The 20,082-nt window shown below is 67.1% G+C and overlaps 2 protein-coding genes across 4 annotated transcripts in view; one reads left to right on the forward strand and one right to left on the reverse strand.

Annotated features, from left to right (window-relative positions):
• PWWP2B (PWWP domain containing 2B) overlaps positions 1 to 15,079 on the reverse strand; it is a 32,294-nt gene extending 17,215 nt beyond the window's left edge. The window contains exons 1-2 of one of the 3 annotated variants that reach the window (XM_061183002.1): positions 15,034 to 15,079; positions 3,922 to 5,519 (exon numbers count right to left, since the gene is read on the reverse strand). In XM_061183002.1, coding sequence (XP_061038985.1) covers positions 3,938 to 5,413 — 1,476 coding nt within the window. In that variant the 5' untranslated portion in view covers positions 5,414 to 5,519; positions 15,034 to 15,079 and the 3' untranslated portion in view covers positions 3,922 to 3,937. Of the gene's footprint in view, positions 1 to 3,921; positions 5,520 to 13,825; positions 13,963 to 15,033 lie in introns of those variants that run through there. The other 2 variants (XM_061183011.1, XM_061182992.1) reach the window with 2 other exon arrangements.
• A 1,093-nt stretch (positions 15,080 to 16,172) lies between these two features.
• Positions 16,173 to 20,082, forward strand: LOC133085660 (uncharacterized). Its single transcript, XM_061182830.1, has 5 exons — positions 16,173 to 16,269; positions 16,673 to 16,746; positions 18,264 to 18,367; positions 18,760 to 18,865; positions 19,795 to 20,082. Exons 1-5 carry the CDS (start codon positions 16,173 to 16,175, stop codon positions 20,080 to 20,082), a joined length of 669 nt encoding a protein of 222 aa, XP_061038813.1.

Consider the following 20,082-nt stretch of genomic DNA (forward strand, 5'->3'; position numbering starts at 1 on the left):
ATCCTCTGGCACATCCTTCCAGCCTCCGGGCCCCTACCACACTGCTGTCCCAGAGCACAGGACCATCCACCCTCTGCTTGAAATTCTCCCATGGCACCTCTACTCTGAGAATAAGGCGACAGCTGGGGCCTCAGGCCACCAGGCCCACATTGGGCCTCTCCCCACCCCTAAGGACATGCCCAGCTTCCTTCTGCCACGGGCCCCAGCACATGCTGCTCCTTTTGCATCCTCAGATGCTCATCCCCACCCTATTAGCTCATGATTAGCTCACTGTTCTAATCTCAGCTATATGTCACCTCCTCCAGGAAGCCTTCCCAGACGCCCAGTCCAAATCAGCTTCCTCACCAGACACTCTGCTGGGAGGCCCTTGTCCCCCCCTCAGCACATTCCTGTGCGTGATTATGCACGAATCTGGGGACTGTGAGTCACAGCCCTCTCCCCAGCCCCCCAGACAAGGGCCTCGGTGACTGTGCACACTTCTGTCCCCCATCCAGCAGAGCATTCAGTCCTTGGTAGGCCGATCCCTTGGTGGGTGGGTGGGTGGGTGGGTGGGGAGAGAAGAAGCACGTAACCAGGTCTGAGAGGAAGAGGCCCTGGGGTCACACCACCCCCGGGAGGAGTCGCTGTCACCTGTCAGGTTGGGGGGCCAGCCCCGCACTCAGGGCATCCCTGTCCCACCTGCAGGACCCTCGCCCCCCTGACCGGTGGGCAGCAGGAGTTTCCCAGCCCATCCAGTCAGGAGCACAACCCCGGCCCCACCCCAGGGGGACATGGGAGGACCCCCAGGGGGACATGGGAGGACCCCTGGGAAAGCAGAGCCAGAAAGCCGGCTGCAGACAAGTCCCCTCACTCAGGCCCTACCCGGGAGACAGATGGGGAAATGAGGCTCAGAGTCGCCAGCCTGCTGGGGCCAGGGCAGGGTCCGGAGCCCTCGGGAGATGCGCCCCGCTGGAGCACACGAGCACCCTAGGGGCGGTGCCTGCTCAGAGCCTCTGTGCCCAGCCAGGCCCCGCTGGCCTCTCCCCAGCGCCCTGGCCGCCAGGCCCCAGGCCGGCTCGGCGACTCTCACAACGTCCGCATGGGCACCCACCTCTCAGCCAAGCCTCCAGCAGCCCTGCAAAGGAGGCAGGGTCTCTCGGGGAAGAGGTGCTGGGCACACGTCCCTGGAAGGGGCCCAGCCCCACATCTGCTGAGACTCTCCTGACACCTGCGGGGAAGCACGGACACCCCAAATCCCAAGGAGCTCCTGGCACCGCCTCAGCCGTCCTCAGGTGGCTGCAGGGTCAGCTGGGCCAGCCTGGGGTGGCCGGTGGGTGGGGCCTGGAGGACCACCTTCCCCAGCAGGCCTCCCGGCCGAGCTCCAGGCCCCTGTGCCAGCCTCCCAGCCCTCCCGTGGGGGGCCCGGGGAGCCCACGCCCGCCGGGAGGTCCCTCCTCCTCCCAGGACGCGCCCGGGTGCTGGTGACCCTGGCCCCTACCTCAGCACCACGATGGGGCACTGCCACCAGCATCTCACACAAGCTCTGCCGGGACCCTCCTCCTGCACCAGCCCCGCAGCCCTCAGCTTGCCTGGGGAAGCCCACCTTCCCCGGTGAGGGCAGTTCCCAGCCTCCCCTTCAAGGAGCAGCCTGGACGGCTGCTCCCCAGACACTTGACACCTGAAAGCAAACTTGTCCACCAGGAGACCGCAGACCCCACCTGAGCGCGAGACCCCGGCTTGCTGACGCCAGCAGATCAGCCACCTGGCTGGCACAAACCTCAGCTCAGTCTTTAAGCCTCAAAAAACAAAACCCAAAAGCCCATCAGCCAAAACCACTTGGTGCCTTGGCGCCGAGAGGATCCAGGCCGCCCCGCCACGCTCCCAAAGCTCCACACCCTGCGGGGGCGGGGGGCACAGGCCCCCACAGCAGGCAAACCCGTCTGGCGAGATTCCTCCTCTGCTTCCTGATACGCAGAGCCCTGCAGAGCCCTGAACCCACGGGGCTGTCTCTGCCCACAGCAGGGGCACGTGGGCGAGCTGCCCGACACCAGGCCAAAGACGACGGGCTGGGCCCTGTGAGCAGAGGGGCGGGGCCGGGAGCGGAAGGGCACAGAGAGAGGCACGGCCCCCCGGGTGGTCCCCAGGCCAGCGGGACGCGGCCGCAGCCAGGGGTGCCCCTAAGCCTGGCCACAGCAGTGAGATGCCCCAGGAAGCCCGATGCCAGGGCATCTGGACTTTCCCTGGACCGCTGCCCCTCAGGTGAGCTGGCCGCCCTCACCTGAGACCCTAGCTGCCTGGATGCCACCAGGTCGGCGCCATGCCCACGCCCCAACACGAAGGCCAGAACTGATGGGGGATGTGCCTGGTCCCCAACAGGAGAAGTTCGTGCCCGGAATCCGGGGAGCCATGCAGGAGGTGACGTGGGAAGCAGGTGGGGGAGGGGTGGGGACAAGGCCTCAGGAGCCTCGTCAGGGACCCCGGCCCAGACGTGCCCCTCATCACTGTTTCTTCAATCCCAGGACCCCGCTGCGCCCGGCACAGCAGGGAGCGGGCACCAGCACTCCACAAAGCCCCTCCCCAGCCACATGAGCTGGCCCTGCCCAGCCCTGAAAACTCGCGTCACCCGGGAAACTGGCACAGACAGGTGGGTGAGCAGGACAGCCAGGCCAGACAAGGTCACCTGAGGGTCCGGAGACGAAGGCAGAAGCCCAGCTCGTCCTCTGGGCCAGCCCCCGTGCCATGCCGGCTCCTTCTGTGGGCGTGGGCACGAGGCCACGGAGCCAGGAAGAGCACTGCCGCCACGGGCTGCCCCTCACAGGGGACCCTGTCATGTCCCCTCCGGTCCACCCAGGCGGCCTGGAGCCTCGGGGGACCATGGCCCGCCCGGGACCAACCAGGGGAGGACAGAGAGGGCAGTCAGAACTGGGAAGAGTGACCACCAGCGCCAGTGACTGCTGGACACACCCCACTGCCCAGGGACCAGAGCTGGTGGCAGCCATCAGATGAGAACACGCCCACATCTCCCTGCATCTCGGGGCCCAGGGCAAGCTCACGGCAGACGCCCTCAGCCCCTCGGCCGTTTCCTGACATCCCACGAGGTGACCAGACATGCCACACGGTGATGCCCCACCCCACCTGGTGACACGGCAACGGCACAAGGTGATGCTTCCAACCCCAGGTGGTGACACCCCCAGCCCCACAAAGGCTCCATAAGGCCTGTGGCTGGAGATCTTCCAAAGGTCTCCTGGGGGCAGAGACGGAGGGCGAGGCACTGGCCCAGGGACAGATCCCAGAGCACCGGCCCCGCCACCAGGAGCCTGGAGCCCCCGGCACCAATGTCCAGGACCCACGTGCCGGCTGACGGAGGGGAGCCCCCACTGGCAGCAGAAAAGCAGCGCTGGGCCATAGGCGCTACCTCCGAGGGCAGGCAGCTCGGTGACATTCCTCCTTCCGGCAAAATCAGACCCTTGGACGCACCTGCGAGCAGGAGGTGGGGGTGGGGGAGGGAGGGAGGGAGGCCCCGGCTGCAGCCTGGGAAGAGTGGGTAACAGAGGAAGCCCCTCCCTGCGCTCACCACCGCCCCATCCGTCAAAGCCGCCATCTTTAAAACCCTCTCCTTTCTCCAAAGGGAAATGAAAGAGCAAGGAGACCTTTTACGGTCCTTTGCAAGACGGCCGCAAAACACAAACTAGCTCTGTTCTTTGAACAGGTGGCCGACGACTCGCCTGCTTTTCAAGCACCTCTTCTGTGAATCGAAAAGCTGGACAATGTTGCCAGCAAGTGGGGCGATCGTCCAGACGGCCCCCTTCGGACCAGCGGGCCAGATGGCCAGGGGCGTTCGCGTCCCCCTGGCTCACCGAGGCCCAGGGCGGAGGGGCAGCCCAGACGCAGACACAGGCTCGGGACGGCCGGAGAGAGGCCGCCCTCCACGCACACACTCACCTGGTCGGAACCCGAGTTACGTTTCAAACTGGGTTAAGAGCTCCCTTATTTCCGGGGCCACGTGTTGGGCGGCATTGGCAGCCTCTGTTATAGCTTTCCGATACATCCCCTTCTTCTTACGGTTAAATCTCAGTTTGAAAAATTCAGAGAAAGGGGAGAGTTTTGAAATAGACAAGAACGATGTAGTTGGAGAACCAAACCATGAGACTTTCGCTTCTTGCCAGGAGGGCTCCCCGTCCTCCTTCTGACTAAGACTGATGTCCAGGACACGTGCTGGCCACCAAGGAAAACCATGAACCTTACCCCACACGATATCCCCTACGGCCACGGTCCTTCCGTCCTCGGTAACGCACTTGGAGACGCTCTGCGTGTGCAGCCTGACCGTCAGGGGTGGGACCGTCGGCCGCGCATCCTTGGACGAGGCCGGCACAGACGCACCGTCGCCGGACGAGAGGTCACACATGTCTGGTGACGTCACTTCTGAGCTGGACGATTTGGACTCGTCCAGGCTGTCGCTGCTCCACACCGACACGCTGGCACAGCCAGTTCTCTGGGGGCAGGCGGCGAGAAAAGCCAGGCCGTCACGCCCGTGTTCACCTCGGGGACACCCCTTGCAGTCGTCGTCCTCGCCGGAACTTCCAGAAGACGAGTCCGCCAGCCCGGAGCGGGCAGAGCTGTCAGCCAGGGGCGCGGGCGAGCCGGCCCGGGGGCCGCGACCACAGCCCTTGAGCTCCTCCACCAGCTCAGCCCTGTAGACGGGCTCCTGCTCGCCAGCCCCCGGGCGGTGGGGCTTCAGGCGGATCTTGGGGGGCGGCGGGGCAGCGCTGGGGGGCAGGGGCCGTGTCAGCTTCAGCTTGGGGATGGAGGCAGGGGCCCCGGCAGGTGGCCTGTCCCTGGGCACCTCGGGGTCCGGGCCTCCGGGCGGGGCCTGCGGGGGGCAGAAGGGCTCCAGTGAGCCGTGCACGCGGGAGGGGATCTCCACCACCTCGCCGGTGCCCTGGGGCGTGCTGTAGGAGATCTTGATGACCGGGCTCCGGGGGACCCGGGCCCGCGCCTCCTGCCGCCTCTCCCTCTTGCTCCTCTTGGCGGTGGCGTCGCCTCCACCGTCGGGGTCCTCGGGCTTTCGGGGCTCCCTGCGCGGCCGGGGGGTGGCCGGGGGGCCAGGGCTGGCCTCCGGGGGGCTCAGGGTGCTCTTGCACTTCTCACAGAGCACCTGGCGGGGCCGCAGGCGGATGGGACTCAGGGCCAGGTGGCCAGGGTCGCGGTTGCGGGACAGGCGCCTCCGTGTCCTCTTGATGCCCCGGGGGGGCGGCTGCGGCACCCACTGCCGGTACGTGTTCCTCAGCCAGAGCGGGGGAGGGAAGGGGGCGCCTTCAAAATAGGGCGGGAACGGGGGCAGGCTTCCGGCAGGCAGCGGGGGCGGCTCGGGGTTGGCGGTCTCAGGGGCCTGGTCCCCACTGGGAGGTGGCGGGGGGCCTGTCCCCAGCTGCATCGCCTCTGTGTCCCCCTCCGTGGGGGCCGGCCCGTGGCAGCCGTTGACAGGCGGGTCCTGGGCCTGGGGCGGCGGAGCCGACGGGGGCAGGCCGAAGAGGCCGGACCTGGCGGTGGGGAGACAGAAAGGGACAGTCAGGACAGGGAGGGCCCCGCCGCAAGCAGACCCCACTCCCGGAGGGCCCAGCAGCATCTCCGGGCTTTAACAGAGGCAAGCACCCCAGCACGGGCCCCGGGGGCATCCCAGCTGCGGGCTGTGCTCTCTGAAGTCACACGACCAGCGACCAGCATGGAGACCGTCGGCCCGACAGGCACTGAGCATCCACACCTCACTTCGTGGCAACATGGGGAACGTGGGCTCGAAGCTGGAGGCCTCCCAGGACCCGGTGCAGGCCTGGGGCCCAGGAAGCCTGGGGACGGGGTCTGGCTCCTGGGACGGGCCTGACCTGGCCTGCGGGGGGCCGCCTGCCGTGTGGCCAGCGGCCCTTGCTCACAGGCCTCACCCACTCAGGCCCCTCCTCCCTGAGGGAAGCACTCCCAGAGGGAAGACCCCACGTGTGTCCCTGGGAGGACCCCCAGTCCCAGGACAGCCCATAGGACCGGGGTCCCGGGTGCCGGATGTGTGTCTGGGGGTGGGGGCCACTCGTGGCCAGGCCCAGCAAGGACAGGGGTCAGCCACCAAACCAGAGCCCCGGGCCTGGGAGTGAGCCCGCTCCCTCCTGAATGCTGAGTTGGGCCCACCTGTTCCCATGGCTCTCAGGTGAGGGTGTCACTCAGGCCGCCCCTGCCCACCACGACCTGGAAGGACCACCCCTCCTGCCAGCACTCCCGGCCCCTTCCCTGAGGACCTCCAGCTCCAGGACAGAGTGGGCCAGGCGGCACCGATAAGGCCACGTGACCCATGGGAAGTGGCCAGAGAAAGCAGGAGGCCCCCCCTCCCGCGAGGACCCAGAGCTGAGCCTGAGCGTGTGGCCGGCACCTCCGGGGCCCCCCAGTCGGGACTCTCTCCCCAGGAAGCTCGGGGCCAGCAGCCTCCACTCAGGTGTCCCGGCATCACATGGCTTGGGAGTAGCGCCCTTCTAGAGCCAACGACCGTCACCCCCAGGCCCCATGCTGGGAATGTCGGGAAGCCACATCGGATCAGCAAGGTGTGCTCGGAGCCACAGGAGAGCACGCTGCTCCAAGTAAGGAGAGCCAAGCCCAGACAGGCTACACCTTTCTTTGGCGGTGACACACATAACTTCAAACACATGCGATTTAATTTGTAAGACTGTTTTAGCTAAAAGCTGTTAGTTTTCACTTTTAAGCACAGAACAGACTTGAGCCAAGTTAAGAGAAACGAGGATTAGAATATTGTACCTCAGTGTCTCCCTCCCTTGTGTAATTCAATCAGAGTAGAAAAGATAAGTGAGCTTTGCTGTTTCTCAAAGAAGTCATTTCTCAAAAATGACTTCTGCATCTACAGGGTCCAGCAAACCAGGGCCACGGCCACCTGCCCTCTGCTTGGCCATGGAGGATGCAGCTCATTCAGACGGCTGACCTGTGACCTGTGACCATGACTGAGGGAGAAGAGGGGAGGGGGAGGGGTACAGAAAGAGAGAGAGAGAGATGGCAGTAGGGCCAGCCTGGGGGGGAGCGTCCAGCCACGGGCCAGCAGTAGGGGACTTGGTCCCTTGTGAGGTGGGATTCTGCGCTGGGTGGGGGGCAGCCCTTGCGATCCCTCCCCTCCCCCCTCCTCATCACCCGTGGGCATGTGGCTCTTCAAGGGCCCCTCTCCCTGGAAGGACCAAGCCGTTCCCACCCGACTCGCACCCACTGTGGCCCCCGCAGCCACAGGCCCCCATGTCCCAGCCAACCAATGGCAACAACGAGAACCACAGACCACGTCTGTCAGCGGTGGCCGCACGCGGAGTGCGTCTCACGGCTCCTGCAGCCACCACGGGAAGCAGGCGTGTATGATTTCCACACCAGGATGGGCGGAGACTTTCAGGGGTGGGAAAGGGGGCCCCAGGATCATGCCCTGACTGTCAGCCACCCTCTCACCAGCCCCGGGTCGGGCACTGGGCACAGAGGCTCCACACCCCACGGCCCCCAGGCCAAGTCAGCCACCAGGTTTTGTAAGTCAGGTGTGACTGGCACACAGCCGCGCCCACTGCCCGCGCAGGGCCCCTGCGGCACTGCTGAGCACCTGTGACAGACACCACATGGCCACCAGCCCTTCACGGAAAAAGTCTGCCTGTGTCCAGGTGTGGGCGACAAGCCCCCACCCAGGGGCGTGACAGGCTGGTGTGTCACCAAACCTCACCCGAGTCCCAGGCATCAGAGTGGGCCCTGGACCCCACACCTGGCTCATTCCCTTCAACAAGCCCCTCGTGGGCATTCAGAACAGGCTGAGAATTTGGCAAACTACACCCGGGCACATGCACGCAAGCGTGCATCCACACACGTGTGCACACACATGCCCCAGGGAGCCCACACACCAGGCTAGATCCACACATCTGGGGCTGGAGGGTTGCTCCCAAGGCCTCCCCAAAACCCACTTCCTGCCCACCATTCACAGGCACCCAGGCCATGAACTGGGGGCTCACTCCGACAGCCCCCTCTCATCTGCACCCCGCCCCACCTTCCCAGGCCCCTGGGCTGTCACCCCGCTAGGACTCAGCCCGTATTCCCTCCTCGGGCTCTGCTCCTCACCCCCCAGTAGCCCGGCCTGCGCCCCCAGTCAGCCTGCCTGTGCTGGTGCAGAGCCCCTCCTGCCAGCTGGGGCCCAGGGACCCCAGGAGCAGGACCCCTGGGCAGCCGCTTTCCCGTCATTCCCCCACCCCCCAACCCAGCTGCCCTCCAGGACCCTCCTAGGCTTGGCCTGCGCCCTCGGCCAGCCGGCCCGGGGGCTCTGCAGTCTCCTCGGCCACCTCTCTGCACACACAGGCGGGGGACAGGTGGCCCCGAAGACTCTGCAGCTGTGGCCCCTTCAGGGAGCTTTTTGCCCCACTGATCACACACAACCCTCAGGGAGTCTCTGCATGTTCAGGACGGCCAGAGACCCAGGCCCTGACCTGAGCCACAGCACTAAGCTGTGGGCCCCTGGGTGGGCTGGGCCTGCACCCACCAGACACAGACAGGGTCTGGCAGTCGACACCGCCCTACCCAGGCAGATCAAACTGGGAGGCGGCGTCGGCTGTGAGCAGTGCCCTGGTATGCATGCCCCCTCTGCCCACGGGGCTGTGGGCTGCAGCCTAGAGGGGGAGGTTCCTTGCAGACGGCCCGGTGGAATGGCACCGCGGCTGCCACGGCGGGCCCCGTGACTCGGACACTTCCTTCCCAGAGCTGCCGCCCTGCCCAGGCCACACCCACGCCTGCCGGTGGGTAAACAGGGCCAGCGGGACCCTGGCTGCCGGGCTGCAGACCAGAGCAGGTCCTCTGTCTACAGCCCCGTGAGGCGCCGTCATCACCATTCCCATTTCTCGGATGGGACGGTGAAGCTGAGGGAGACCAGGGAGACCAGCGGGTCGGGGGACAGGCGGGGTCCGTGCCTGTGCCCCAGCTCTGCTGCCTCTGGGCGCGGGGATGGCTCCAGCCAAGGCCACTCTCTCTGGGAAGGACCTCAGCAACCTGTCCGCCGAGGGGTGCCTGCTGGACCCCCAGGCACAAGGCGTGGCCCGACTGCGGCCTGTGGGTTGACCACGGGGCCGGGCCCCTTGGAGAAGCCGGGCTGTGCCCACGTGGGCCTACACCCAGGGACAGAGGCCCTGGCCGGCCTGGCAGAGCCCCACACGTGATACTGCAGGGCCCTGGCAGGCAGAGGGCTGGGGTGGCCCTGGAGCCAGAGAGATGGCCTGCCAGGTCCAGGGCGAGGGACCCAGATGCCCGCACTGTCCTGTCCTCTGCGGTGCGGAAGGTCTGGACTCACGGGGCCCTGCCGTGGTGACTCACGGGCAGAGCCAGGGCCTGGCCCAGCCTCGACAGGGAGCGCAAGGCCAGCCAACGTGCCCACGCAGAAACCCGAGGGGCCCTGTGCAAACCTCAGCACCGCGTCCTTGGGGAGCTAGGGGAGGGGCAGATGGCCTGCGCTTTGAGGAGAGGCTGGGGAGACCGAGCCCGGGCGAGAAGTTCGCACAGGGAGCTTCAGCCAGGAGGCTTACAGGGATCAGACCCCAAAGCAGAGCAGTTCTGCCCCTAAGGGAACAGGAGACAGAGTCCCCAGGGTCACCCACCGCTCTGCCCAGGTGAGGGCATGGTCACCGGCATGGACACAGGGACCCAGAGAGAAGCGGCCTGGCCTGCAGTCCTCGGTGGGACACCAGTGGCCGAGCCTCAGATCCCACACGTCCCTGGGGCTCGTCTGTGCCTCCAGCCTAGCGCCCCTCCGAGAGCAGCGGGCCTGGGCGGGCCCATGGTTAGGAGGGGCCCTGCCGCCTGCCAGAGCTCGCGGCCTCCCCACCCCCGCTCCACGCTGCACCCACCCCCGCCCTCCCAGCTCGGCAGGCCTGGAGCCCAAGCGTCTCTGGTGCCCACTGGCAGCCTCTGGCCCCGGCCAGGTCCCCATCTGCCCTGGACCTTCCTTCTTCGTCCTCCCACGGGGAAAGGCCACCCCGGTGTCTTGTAAAGAGGTGAGAAGACGTGGCTCCGGAACAGAAACATCCCGGGGGCCAAAGCCCAGGGCCAGGTGCCTAGGGCAGCCTCCCGCAGCAGGTACCTTGTGGGCAGAGCCTGCAGTCAGTCCCAAGACAGGCCCGGGTCCCGAGGCGAGGCCCACCCTGCGGCTGGCCGGGCTGTACGCCCCAGCGTTGGTTTAGAAAATACACGGTGGCCGTTTCCCTCTCCCAAAGCCCTGCCGACAGACGGCCGCAGGGCTGGAGCCCCGAGCGAGCGGAGGGGCAGGTGGGTGTCAGGCTGCTGTGCGGAGGTCCACCTCTGCTCAGGGAGCTGCGGAAAGCAGGATGACACGGGGAGTTGCAGCCTGGACGCCAGAGTGGCCCCTCATCCAGGGCCACACGTGGGACCCTGCCCCTCCCCCGTGGGACCCTGCCCCTCCCCCGTGGGTGTCAACCTAGGGTCTCCGCCACAGCTGGCCCCCAGAGTCCTGGACCAAAGGCTGAAGAACCATCAGCATCATTCCAATAAGACTCAGGTGACTGCGTCCCTCTTCCCAGGAGCACAAGGCCAGGCCCCCAGCCCACGCCCCCCACCCCCTCCGTGGAGCAGCTCCAGAGACCAGCCATGCTGGCCAGGTCCCTTTGTGAGGCAGCTGCCCACTGGCTGCAGGTCATACCACCCTGTGATGCACTGGGCACTCTCAGTCCCTCCAGCTCCCCAAGGGCAGGGAGGACGAGCCCAGTGGGGCCTGGACAGGTGTGTCCGGGATGGGGCAGGGGTGCTCTCCTGCCCAGGGACGGGCCGTGGCTGGGATTCTTGGCCAGCTGAGTCTCCAGAAGCCTGGGTCCCAAGCCCCCCGGGCGGGTGTGGGTCCCAAAGGCCCATACCCAACCTTTGCAGTAGAGGGGCCCCGGAGTCTTGTGTGATAACGACACCCTGGGTGACTCACGCTGGGGAAGTTTACAAAACGCGCATTTAGAGGTCAAGGCCGGAGGCTTCGGATTGGCCAGGCCGGACAGGCAGCTGGCCCTCATGCCCACCGACCGGGAGACCATCCCTTCAGCACTCGGAGACTTTGCTGTCTTTGGGCCACCCCACCTGAGGTCCTCAACCAGAGGTCCACCCCCAAATCACCCACAAGAGGCCTCCCCCCCGCACCCCAGCCTGGAGAGTGGAGCTGTGGGGTCAGGGCAGGCCGGGGCCATCTGCATCGTTATGTGTCAGAACGAACACCGTCCGCCGGAGATACTGGAGGACCGTGCACCACAGCAGTTATGCCAGGGACTTAAGGCCACTTCCCAGCACACAGTAGGTGCTCAATGAATGAATGTGGATGCAGGAGCCACAGGCACTCAGAGCAGCCAAGGGTCTTGCTTCAGATCACACAGCAGCCTGTCAGCAGGTTCAAGGCTCGGCACTGGCCCGGCGGCTCCGAGCGCCTGCTGGGACCTCAGCCTGGCCTCCGTGGACAGACAGACATTCAGCCCAGAGCTCCCAGAGCACCAAGGGAGGGGTGCTGCTGCCCCAGGTCCCGGGGGACCCCTCTGTTCTCCTAGGCCCCCGGGGTCTGCCCACGAGCTCGAGAAGTGCTGACACGTGGCAGTGACTGGTCTGCTCCCGGCTGGGGCACCGCAGGCACACTGGCCTGCTGCCCTGGGACCCACAGGCCCCAGGAGGTGGGCAGGCGCCTGCAATCTGAGCCCCCAGCTGCTCTGCCCGCCTGTCAGTGCCCACACCCGGGATGGGGCCTCACTGACCGGCCCTGCCACCGTGACGTATGGGGTAGGGGGAGTGGGCCCTGAGGAGAAACCGGCCCCCGGGGAGGCAGGTCGGTGCTGCGGACCCCCGAGGCCCGAGGCCGGGCCCCTCTGCCAGAAACACCCAGGCCAGGTCGTAAGCTGCCTCTGGACCCTGTCCGACAAGCCGGCTGTAAACATGAGCGTTGCAACTCATAATATCATGGTAGAAAACTGGGATCAGGATGAAACTGGAGGTGACCCGCAGAGGGGAGGTGGGGTGGGCAGGGACAGGGGCAGCTTGGGGGCCAAGCCTCAGACACCGGAGGGGTTGAGAGAGGCCAGGTCTCTCCTCAGGCTCTCTTCAAGGACCGGAGGCGGGCGGGGGGAGCCCACTCAAGTCAGAAAGAAGAGCTGCTGGGCAGAGCTGTGCCCACCGAGGCCCAGCGCCTGGTTCTGTGGGCGGCTCCGGTTACAGCCTTATGTGGCCACGGCAGGGTTGCCGCCCACACGTCCTACAGCTGCCACTTCCCATGCTGGGATCCCAGCAGAGCCTGCTTCCTTCCACGAGGGGGTGGGGAAGCGGGTGGGGCGGTGCAGATCTCCACAGCAGGTTAGCCACGGTCTGTAGGGACGGGAGCCCTGCCTGGAGGCAGAGACCAAGGGCAGGGGGCCGGCAGCCCCTGCAGACACCCCCAGCCTCCCTTGCCCTGCGTCAGGGAGCCCAGAAAACGAGAGTGGGGGGACCTCTCCTGCCAAGGCCGCTCTCAGGGAGGAAAGGCGAGGTAGGGTTGTGCAGGCAGCGCTGGGGTGCAGCCCTGCACAGACCCAGGAGCAGAGGCAGGACTAGGCCGGCGGAGGAAGTGGTGGCCACTGGTGGCAGAGGACCCTCAGCCACCCCAGGGGACAGGCTTGGCGGCTTCCAAGTGGCTACGCTACAGCCCCAGAGGGTCATCAGGTCCCACGGACCACTGTCTGCAGTAGCCAGCGCAGAGCAGGGTGACAGTCACCTGGGAGGCCGTATGTTAAATCACATGACTTGCACGTAAATGGCTCTGGCACATCTAATGAGGAGATAATGCCAGCAGAGTGGCCGTTGAAAGGTGATGGTTCTCCTGCCACACCCCCGCCGCCGGCACAAAATCTGGCCTCCACTGAGGGAAAAAGTTGGGCCTTTGCAAAGGAGAGCCGTTTACTGCTCCCGGTTCAAAATAAGGCCCAGCCTGAGCCTCAAGACATTAGTGCCTGATTAATGCCTAATCATTTATCTGCGCGACAGCTCACTACCATGTGACACTGTATCCAGGAGACTCTTTCCCGCTGCAGGGATCCTTGCAGCCGGCACACAGGTGCCTCTCAGGATGGATTTGCCCCCAGGCCTGCCCAGGGACCCCTCCAGCAGAGAATCCCGGCTCCCGAAGGGAGCTCAGCACAGCTCTGAAACTTGTATCTTTTCATTCCTGTTCTGCCGAGGGCTCCTCAACCCGAAACAGTGTTTTTAAATCCCGCCGCTGGACACAACTGCTCGCTAGCAATCCTAACCACCTCAGCCCCGACTGCTCCTGGGGGGGGGGGGGCATTACATTACACACCGCCCCCCCCTTGTGAGTAACTGACAGGGCAAGCGCGGCAGTGCATCTGAACCCACTGCCCCCACCCCGGCGGATGACAATTCTGAAGACAGCCGAATTCAACAGTGAGTCTGAACAAAGAAAAGTGCGTTAATTATGGCAGACGTGCGGAGTTCGCAGCCGGGCGGCGCGGCGGTGGGCGCGGGGTCTCGGGCTCCACGCGCCGCGCCCAGGCTCCGGCTCGGCGCCCACCGCTGTTCCCGCCCGGCTGCGCGGTCCCCTGCCCGAAAAGTCGCGACGACTTTGAGAACCACTTTTCCCCCCCGAGTGGCGGCCGCGCTCGCGCACCCCGAACCCGGGGCTGGAGAAACCGAAAGCGGGCGCCGGCGCCACGCTGCCCCGCCCCGGAGCAGTCCCGGCCCTGGGCCAGCGCGCGCGCTGGGGGGGGGGGGGGGTGTCCCGAGGGGAATCCGGGGGCGTCCCGGGGCCCGCGCCCCCGCCCCCGCTCACTTTTTCGTGCAGTCCAGCAGGATCCCGGCGAAGCTGCGCTCGCCGCAGCTCACGGTGACCAGCAGCGCGCCGTTGACGACCTGCTCCACCCGCACGGGCAGCCGGCAGCCGGCCCGCGGCTCCATGCTCCGCGTCCCGGCCCGGCCCCCGCCCCGCGCCGGGTCAGCCCCGCGCGTGACGCCGCCCGCCGGCCGCCTGACGTCACAAAGCTCCGCTCGGGGCGGCCTCCGCGAGCGGGCCGGGGGCGCCGGGAGGGGCGCGCGGGGCACCCGCGCCCACAGACGCGCGCCGGGCCGTGCGGCCTCCACGCTCGGCGTGGAGACGCACTGCGGAGCCCCACCGAACGGGCAGGATGGGGCAGGATGGGGCAGGGCCGCGCTCCACCCCCGGCGACGCTGGCCGCGAGCGCCCGCGGAGAGGACCTGAGAGCCGGCGCCTGGAGAACTGCCCCGGCCTCGGCTCCAGGGACCCCTCCTCTCCAGCCGGGGGTCCACCCGGGGCGCCTGCCCCTCCCGGCTCCAGGGTGTCTTCTCCTCTCCTCGCCCCGGCCCCCCCTCCCTTCCCGTGTCCCCGGGTTCCCCGCCTCCGGGTCTGGCGCCCGGGTGGCCACCCGGGCACTGCGGGGAGGAAGTCCCGGCGGCGCGAGCAGGAAGCCCAGCGGGGCCGGGCCGCGGAGACGCGGGGCGCCGAGGGGACACCGGCGGGCCCGCCGCAGCGGCCCAGTCTCGACCTCGCCGCCTGGGGGGGCACTTGACGACCCCCGTGGGGCACTTGACGACCCCCCCGTGTGCTCGGCGCCTCGCTGGGTGACGAGAGGGCGCGCACTCGGCTCCCGGCTACCCGCAGCGGGGTTAGGGAGGGTGATCAGTCCACAAGTCTAGGTCGCGTGACCCCGGGGAGCCGGGGAAACATTGGGTTCCGTGCGACCCCTGGTGCGGCCGGAGGGGCCAGGGCGCCACGCGGCCAGTTCACAATGGAAAGGATTGCCTTCCCCGAGCGAGACTGGGGCTCCCCGGCGCACGCAGCCGGGCCGCTGATGGGGGGAGTGGGAGGTGGAGGGGACAAGCGGACGCCGGACCCCCGCCCGGGCCCCGCTCCCACGCGCCTTCAGCCCAGTACCAGCTCTCGACTTTCCTGAGCACTTGCGCGTCCCGCACGCGGCTCGGGACCCCGCGGGCCGCCCCCAGGGCCCAGCCTGTTGCAGTGACCTTGCCCCGAGCGCGTCCCGGCCCGGTCCGCTGAGCCGGGCTCGCTGCGCTCGGCTGGGCACCGGAGACCGGCAGGCGGTCGGTTGTCCTGACGACCCGTCCGCCGCCGCCGCCGGCCGGCCCCGCCCCTCCGAGCCGTCCAGGGCCCGCCCGGCTCGGACCTGCGCCGGGGCCGCCACCCCCGGCGCCGCCGCGGACAGTGGGGCCGCCGCGGCGCCGCTCGGCCTCGCCCTCCGGCGGCCGCGCCGCGCGGGGAGCCGGCTGAGAGGAGCCCAGGCGGAGCCAGGCGCCCGCGGAGACCTCGCAGGGCTCCACCGCCCAGCATTGTACAGGGCTGGGGATCAAGGCCCCATGAGCCAGAGTCCGGCCCCAAGCAGCCCCCGGGGAGGCCTGAGAGTAGAGCGAGCGCCTGTGCCCTGCAAGGCCTGGGTTCCAGCAGACACCAGACCTCCCCTGCGGAGAGAGGGACCCCACCAGGAGGCCTCGGGCACCTGACACCTCTCCAGGGTCAGCCCAGCCGCTCCCTCCCTGTGGCTGCCGGACCCCAGGGGGCCTGACTGCTGTCTGCGCCCCAGGCGTTTGCAGCCTCCTCTCTCCAGAGCTGGGCGGGGCTGACTTTGGAGCAGAAAGGCCAGGCAACAGGGACCGCTGCAGGCACTGGGAGAGGGACTGGCCAGAGGCTGCCCACCCGCTCAGCACAGGCGCCAGCGTGCCGCAGATGCCTGCTGGGCGTCGCCCTTCCTGGGCACTGGGGACACACAGCACCGGGGAGCGGGGATTCGGGTCAGCTCGGAGCTGGTGGGGGCGCTACGCGTGGGCCGTGTCCGTGTGTGCACGGGGGACTGGGTGCAGGTGGGGGTGTCCAGAAAGAGGGCCCGGGGCGGCGATGCTTGGGCCAGCGGGCATCCACCGGAGGGAGAAGGGGCCCTACGAGGCCGCTTGGGCAGCACAAGTCTGGTGGCTTGTTGGCAGGGCTGGAGAGGTGGGTGTGGGAGTGCACAGAAGGGGGCCCTCCGAGAGGTGCCGGGGTTGAGGTGAGGAAGGGGGCTTCCGGGGAACTCCCAGGTATCAGCAGGAGTTGCAGTTTGCGGTGGGAGGACAGATACACCTGAGGACACGCTGGGCTTGCGGGGGCGGGGATGCAGCAGTGGGTGTGTGCTGTGGGCGGGGTTGGGGCCCGAGGACCACCCTGCAGCTCCCACGGCGGGGGCAGCGGCACCGAGCTGAGAGGGGAGAGTGCTAGAGAGAAGGGCGGCCCGCCCTGCTTTCTCTCAGCCTGGGCCCCAACCTGCCCTGTGCCTGGTACTTTTTAAGGGAGCATGGAAGCCATTTTTAAAGCCCTTTCTCCAGGAGGGAGGATATTGAAAGACGAGTCAGCTGACCGGAGATTGATTTGCATCTCAAAGGGTATCTGTTCAGGACCTCACCGGGCAGACCTGCCCACTCCCAGCCCAGCCCCACCCACTTGCTCCCTGCGGGCTTCCCCGCCTCCTTTCTGGTTTCTGGAAGGCCCGGGGAACTTCCAGACACCCAGACTAAATTACAGATTCCTTCAGAGGGGCCTAATCAGCCCAGGGATCCTGGGTCCTGACCCCCACATGCCGCCTCCTCCTTCCTGACCCGGTGTCCCCTCCTCCAGGCCCCCTCCGGGGCCAGCCCTGTGCCGGCGGGTCAGCGAGGCCGGCATATCCTGGAGAGAACAGCCCCAGACAGGTAGGGCCGCGGCAGCTGCCCACTGACAGCTGCCCCCGACTGAGGGAAAACTCGGCCAGGAGCCTCTGCCTAGGTCTCCGGACTTTGGCCCTAAAGCCTTCGTTCCCTGGCTGCAGGCACACAGCCACTGCCGGGCCTACTGGGGCTGGCTAGTCTGGCCAGATGGGCAGGGTGGTGGCATGGAGGGGGCACAGGAGGCCGTCCAGCGCCGCACTAGGGTGGAGTTGGGTGGCCACGAGCTGGCAGGAGGGCAGCAGAGGTGCTCTGGGCAGTGGCTGCTCGTGTCCACCTCCCCCGGAGGTCCTGTGCTGGTTCTTGGAGGAGCCCCAGGATTCACCCCACGGCGGCCTGGCCCTCATTCCCTGACTCCCTGCCGGCCCCCCAGTCTCTCAGGGTGACTCGTCCACACCCCAGCTCAGCGTCCCTCCTACTGCCTTCACCCACGGGAGAGCCCGTGAGCCCTGCTCGGCACCGCAGGGTAATTTTGCCTTTGTCATCCTCTGTCTCTCCCATGAGGTGGGAGACTCCCAGAGGCCTCCCTGTGACCGGAAGGAACATTGTCGCCGTCACCAGCCTGTTCTGGGTTTGCCCGGCCAGGTGGCTGGTGTCCTCCCCCCACCCCTTCCCCGGGCCTGCTCCCACTTCCTTTACTGGAGCTCTCCTCGGCGGCCTGGCAGGGGTGTCTCTTGCAGCTCAGACCAGCTCTCCCAAAGCAAGGTGCTTCTGAGATGGAACCGAGAGTGCCTGGTCACAGGGGAACCGCAGGCCAGAGCCATGGGTCAGAAACCACGGTTTCTCCAGAGCCAGTGCCCAGAGCGCAAGGATGTGAGAGCCGGGGTGGGCCCCGGTGCTCGGCCCAGGCCACCTCATGGCGCATCTCAGGCCCGGCCGCTGCTGGGAGGGAGAAGAGTAGGGCCCGGATGAGGGCGTTGATTTCACTAAGCACCGGGCAATGAGTCTGTAAGAATTCGCTGCTCTCATCCTCCTCCCCATTGCCACTGTCATCACCATCATCACCACCATCATCACCATCACCATCATCACCACCATCACCATCATCACCACCGTCACCACCACCACCAGCACAGTTCTCCCCTGTAGCTGGGCTGTCTTCCGTGCAGCATCTGCCCCCCACTGGTATTGAGCCTGGGCCAGTGGAGATGCTGAACGGCCCTGGTAGGGGGTCTGGTGCTTCCTAGAGGGCTTTCCCATAACTCCACCGGCCCCGTAACCTGTGCCCTCCTGTGTCCTTGCCCAAGTGCCAGCTGAGGCCTGGAGGATTCAGTGCCCCAGGTCCCCCTGACCCTAACCCAGCCCAGGGCTGGGGGCACAGGGAGCCCAGGGCTGGGGGGGCTCAGGGCTGGGGGTGGGGCAGCTCTTTACCCCCAGGGTTTGGAAAGGCCCAGAGTCGTTTCCTACTTGCTTGCCGCCCCCCCGCCCCGGGAAGAAATGGAGGCTGATGGTTGTATGCTGGGGCGGGAGCTTCTCCTCTGAACCCTGCTCTCCTTGTGCCTCAGGCTGCCAGGAGCCCACCATCAGCCGTCCTTGGCCCGAAGAGAACACTGCAGTGGGACATGCAGGCTGGAAACACATGGCAACATGCAGCCCTGAGCCCCGCGAGGTCTGCTCCTTCCCTCCTGAGCATTGGGCTCCCTGCCCCATGGGGATGGCACAGACACCGAGGGGGCAGAGGGGGTGACGCACTGCCGGTGCCTGAGGACACACTGCTAACCCCCTTCAGCCCAGCAAGAGGGCCCCCCCGCCCCCGCCAACAGGCAAGGCATCCCTGGGCCAGGATGTGTGTCCATGTGGGGTCCGCACCCCACCTCAGGACCACCTGCGGTCACCTGGGACTCCACCTCCACCCACAGGGCCGAGGGCCCATGTCCCAGCCACACCTCTGTGCTACATCCTTCTGAGACATGGACAGGCCATAGGGGTCACTCCCCTGGGCTGGCTGGTGGCTGGTGCGTGGCGATTGGACGGCGCAGCCGTGGGCTTGACCGTCCACAGGCAGCTTGTGCGAAGCGACGGGGCCGCAGCCACTGACGGGGCCGGACCCTCCTGTCCTGATACTCGTTTTGGGCCCAGGACTCAGGAATCCAAGCTCATGGACCAGGTACCAGTCGGGACGCAGGGGTCTGGTGGGAGTGGGAGGACGCCCTGTGGGGCTGTGGCCGCACCCCGGCCGTTGGCAGGTCAGCTGCTGGGCCCTGCGGGGCTGTGTGCCCAGGCTGCGTCCTGGCCAAGGCGCCACCTGCAGGCGAACGTGGCTCACAGCACGAGGCCGCCGGGCTGCTGGTTCCCAGGAGCAGGTCCTGGGCAGGGCGCCCACCGTTACTGCCTGCGGTCGACACATCTCCAGGCCAGCCCCCGCCCTCCCAGCACAGTCCCTGCCACCCAGGGTTTCGGCCTTTACCTGGGGTGGGGGGGGGGCGGCTCTTCCTCCCTACCCCCGCCGGCTGTCTGGCAGGAGAGAAGTCCCAGGAGCACCCACGTGGGCAGTCAGGCATGGCAGGGGTGACTTAGCGGTTAAGGAAGGAGAGGACAAAGCAGGAGAGGCGAGACGGAGTGGAGACAGGTGACCCGTGACGGGGACGGAGGCCGTCCCCCACCCGGACACCCCAATTCCACCCGGGACAGAGCAGGCCCCCACCCCACATACTCTGAATCCATTGGGGGAGCAGGGCCACCCCCCGCCAGCGGGCCGAGCGCCTTCCGAGCAGGGGTCCAGGTGGGTCCCCCGAGCAAGCTCAGAACAAGTGCGGTGAGCGATCGTGCCAGAATCGGGTCGTGTAGAATGAGGACGTTACCCAACAGCCTGTTCGCGGGAGCAGCAGTGAATAAATAAACAGATGAACGGCTTGAGGAGGGGAAGGGGGTCCGAGGGAGGTGGCCTCCGCCCTGGGCTCCCACCCTCAGACGGGGGCTGACCTCCAGGGACAGCGGGCTTTGGGTTCCCCAGGACCCCCCGGGCGAGAAATCGGTGTTGGGGACACCAGGCCGGGATCTGGGGGCCTGGTCCAACCCTGCCTCTCTCCAACCAAGAGGCCCAGAGGAGCCGAGAAGGCTGCCGGAGCCCACACCCGAGGCCGGGAAGCGCGGCGGGGGTGGCAGCAGCTGGTGCAGGGGGGCCCCGACCTGACCCCGTGTCAGGGGCCAGCATCCCGGGAGACTGACCGACTCAGGGAGCCCGTGCCAGCGAGACCACCAGAGGAGGGCCCGAGCCCAGTGCCCTCCACCAGACTTCCAGAGCTGAAAAGCGAACACTCTCCCAGCGGAATTTCCGTCAGTGAGCTGATGGGGAGGACAGTCACGCTGAGATGCAGAGAATAA

The sequence above is a fragment of the Eubalaena glacialis genome, chromosome 1 (genome assembly GCF_028564815.1).
Source record: "Eubalaena glacialis isolate mEubGla1 chromosome 1, mEubGla1.1.hap2.+ XY, whole genome shotgun sequence".
Classification (NCBI taxonomy): domain Eukaryota; kingdom Metazoa; phylum Chordata; class Mammalia; order Artiodactyla; family Balaenidae; genus Eubalaena; species Eubalaena glacialis.